Source organism: Cryptotermes secundus, unplaced genomic scaffold (assembly GCF_002891405.2).
Source record: "Cryptotermes secundus unplaced genomic scaffold, Csec_1.0 scaffold380, whole genome shotgun sequence".
Classification (NCBI taxonomy): Eukaryota; Metazoa; Arthropoda; class Insecta; order Blattodea; family Kalotermitidae; genus Cryptotermes; species Cryptotermes secundus.
The window spans coordinates 142,601-144,750 of NW_019742966.1; the positions used below are offsets into that span (position 1 = coordinate 142,601).

At 44.4% G+C, this 2,150-nt stretch overlaps 1 protein-coding gene across 1 annotated transcript in view; it reads left to right on the forward strand.

Moving 5' to 3' along the window:
• LOC111873476 (dehydrogenase/reductase SDR family member 11) overlaps positions 1-2,150 on the forward strand; it is a gene marked incomplete in the record, with an annotated part of 27,382 nt that extends 25,232 nt beyond the window's left edge. The window contains 2 exon segments of the mRNA XM_033755103.1: positions 702-834; positions 1,997-2,150. Coding sequence (XP_033610994.1) covers positions 702-834; positions 1,997-2,041 — 178 coding nt within the window.

Here is a 2,150-nt window from a genome sequence, read left to right on the forward strand (position 1 = left end):
GACAAGACATTTGGAAACCGGTATCACTTGGTCCAACCCATCCATCGCATTAAGAATTTACTAACTGCTGTCACTAAATGAGGTATCTTATTTTATTGTTACCATCTTCCATAGTGGATAGTGAAAACCTCTGCTATGATGGATACTTTTAGTGGGCAGGGGGCAGTGGGGCTTAGTGTATGGAACCAAGGGAGCGGTGGCCTGAGGAAGTTCTGGAACCACTGATCTAGACCAACCGGTTCTCTTGCGGTTATTTCCATCCTATGTTAATGATGTGGTACTATACTACAGCCGGAAGGTCGCGGGTTCGAGTCCCGATGAGGTGATTTTTTTTTCCAATTTACCTTATTCCAGCCGCATTATGGCCCTGGGATCGACTCAGCCTCTAACAGAAATGAGTACCAATAATCTTCCTGGGGGGTAGAGGACGGCCGGCGCGTAAGGCTGACAATCTTACCACCATCGAGAATATGTGAGAGCCTCAACATCTCGCAACCCAATGGGCCTCCACGGCTTGTTACAGGGATAGCTTTGCTTTACCTTTTTACCTATGTTAATAATGTAATTTAGTGACTTTGTAATGATGACGTAACGGTGTACGTCATCCGATTATGATTTACCCTCTAAGATGTTTTAGCCACACTACACATTTCTGCCTGAGCCCGGATCTGTTGACGTTCCTATGACTTGCAGAGTCTGAGCCCGGGAACAGTACGCACCGACCTGCCTGAAGCTTCAGGACTCACAGATCCTTATCAGGACAACCCGTACCTTGAACCCCAAGACGTAGCGGACGCCGTGGTCTACGTACTGGGAACCCGTCCGCATGTTCAGGTGAGTCTGGATTATAAACTTACTTGACTCTACGGTAAAGGGATCGAAGATACAACAAAAACGCCCGCCACTGAACAAGATCTTTAACCACTCCCATCTAACAACCATATTCAAGAACTTCCGAGCATTTTATGGAACCCGAAGGTTCCTTACCATATTTACAAGAGCCCTCCACTTGTCCCTATCCTGAGCCAGATCAATCCAGTCCATACCACCCCATCCGTAAGATTCATTTTTATATTACCACCCATATAGGTCTCTACGTCTGTATATAGTATTCATTGTCCTTAAACGGGTTTATTGATCCTCGTGCCTTATGACGATGGAAAGTCAGTAAAAAGGCCAAAAATGGATATAAAACATAACACATGTAATATTCAAAACTAAAAAAAAAACCGTTATTTCTCGACATATCCTCCACCAACATTCATACACTTGTCCCATCGCCTTACCAGTGCGTCGAAACCAGCAGCGTGGAATTCTTTTCACTGTTGTCTCAGCCGCTTTCACACCTCTGTTTAAGCCTCTTCGTTATCAGCGAAACGTTTTCCGCCCAGCTGTGAATCGCTTTACGAGACGAACACTTCCCACCGTAAACAGGAAAACATTTCTTTATGTTGCATTGAGTCCTTTTGCCCACAAAAAATGCACAACAGAACGCTGCTCTTCGATAGTACACTCCTCAAGCACGGTCGCCATTTTGACTACTGAAACCACCATCTGAACATGCGCGTCTGCTACCTAGACTGTCATGAAACTGGACTATGCAGCTACCTAGTGATAACACATAGAAAACCTATTACGTGCATTACGGCTGTTCTACTTCAATTTGTGACCTTTTTACTGACCCTCCCTCGCACAGATATTGCTAAGATATTTGTGTAAAGAGGGCAAGTACTAGAAGCATAGCAATAAATTATGCACCCAACAGTTATTTTTAAAAAGATCTGTCTTCTGGGACATAACGGCGAGGACTGCGTTCAAAGCTTGCTGCCTGCTTCACGTTTGTTTCTTGCTTGGCTTACTCTTTGGCTCTGAAGATGGAGGCGACATGTTCCTCCGAAACATCGGTTGAGTTACAACGGACTACATGATGTTATGTCCCAGAAGATAGAACTATTCACGACCACCACTGTGAGAACCTCAGATTCGCTTGTTTCAGGTCAGTGAACTGATCATCAGGCCAATGGGCGAGACTCGGATATGAACTGCGTCCCTCGAAGTATGCACAATTATGTATATAATATTGCGCCTTCAATGTCTACCGTGTATTTGTATCTTAAAAGGGCACAATAAACCCTAAACTTTATTTTCAA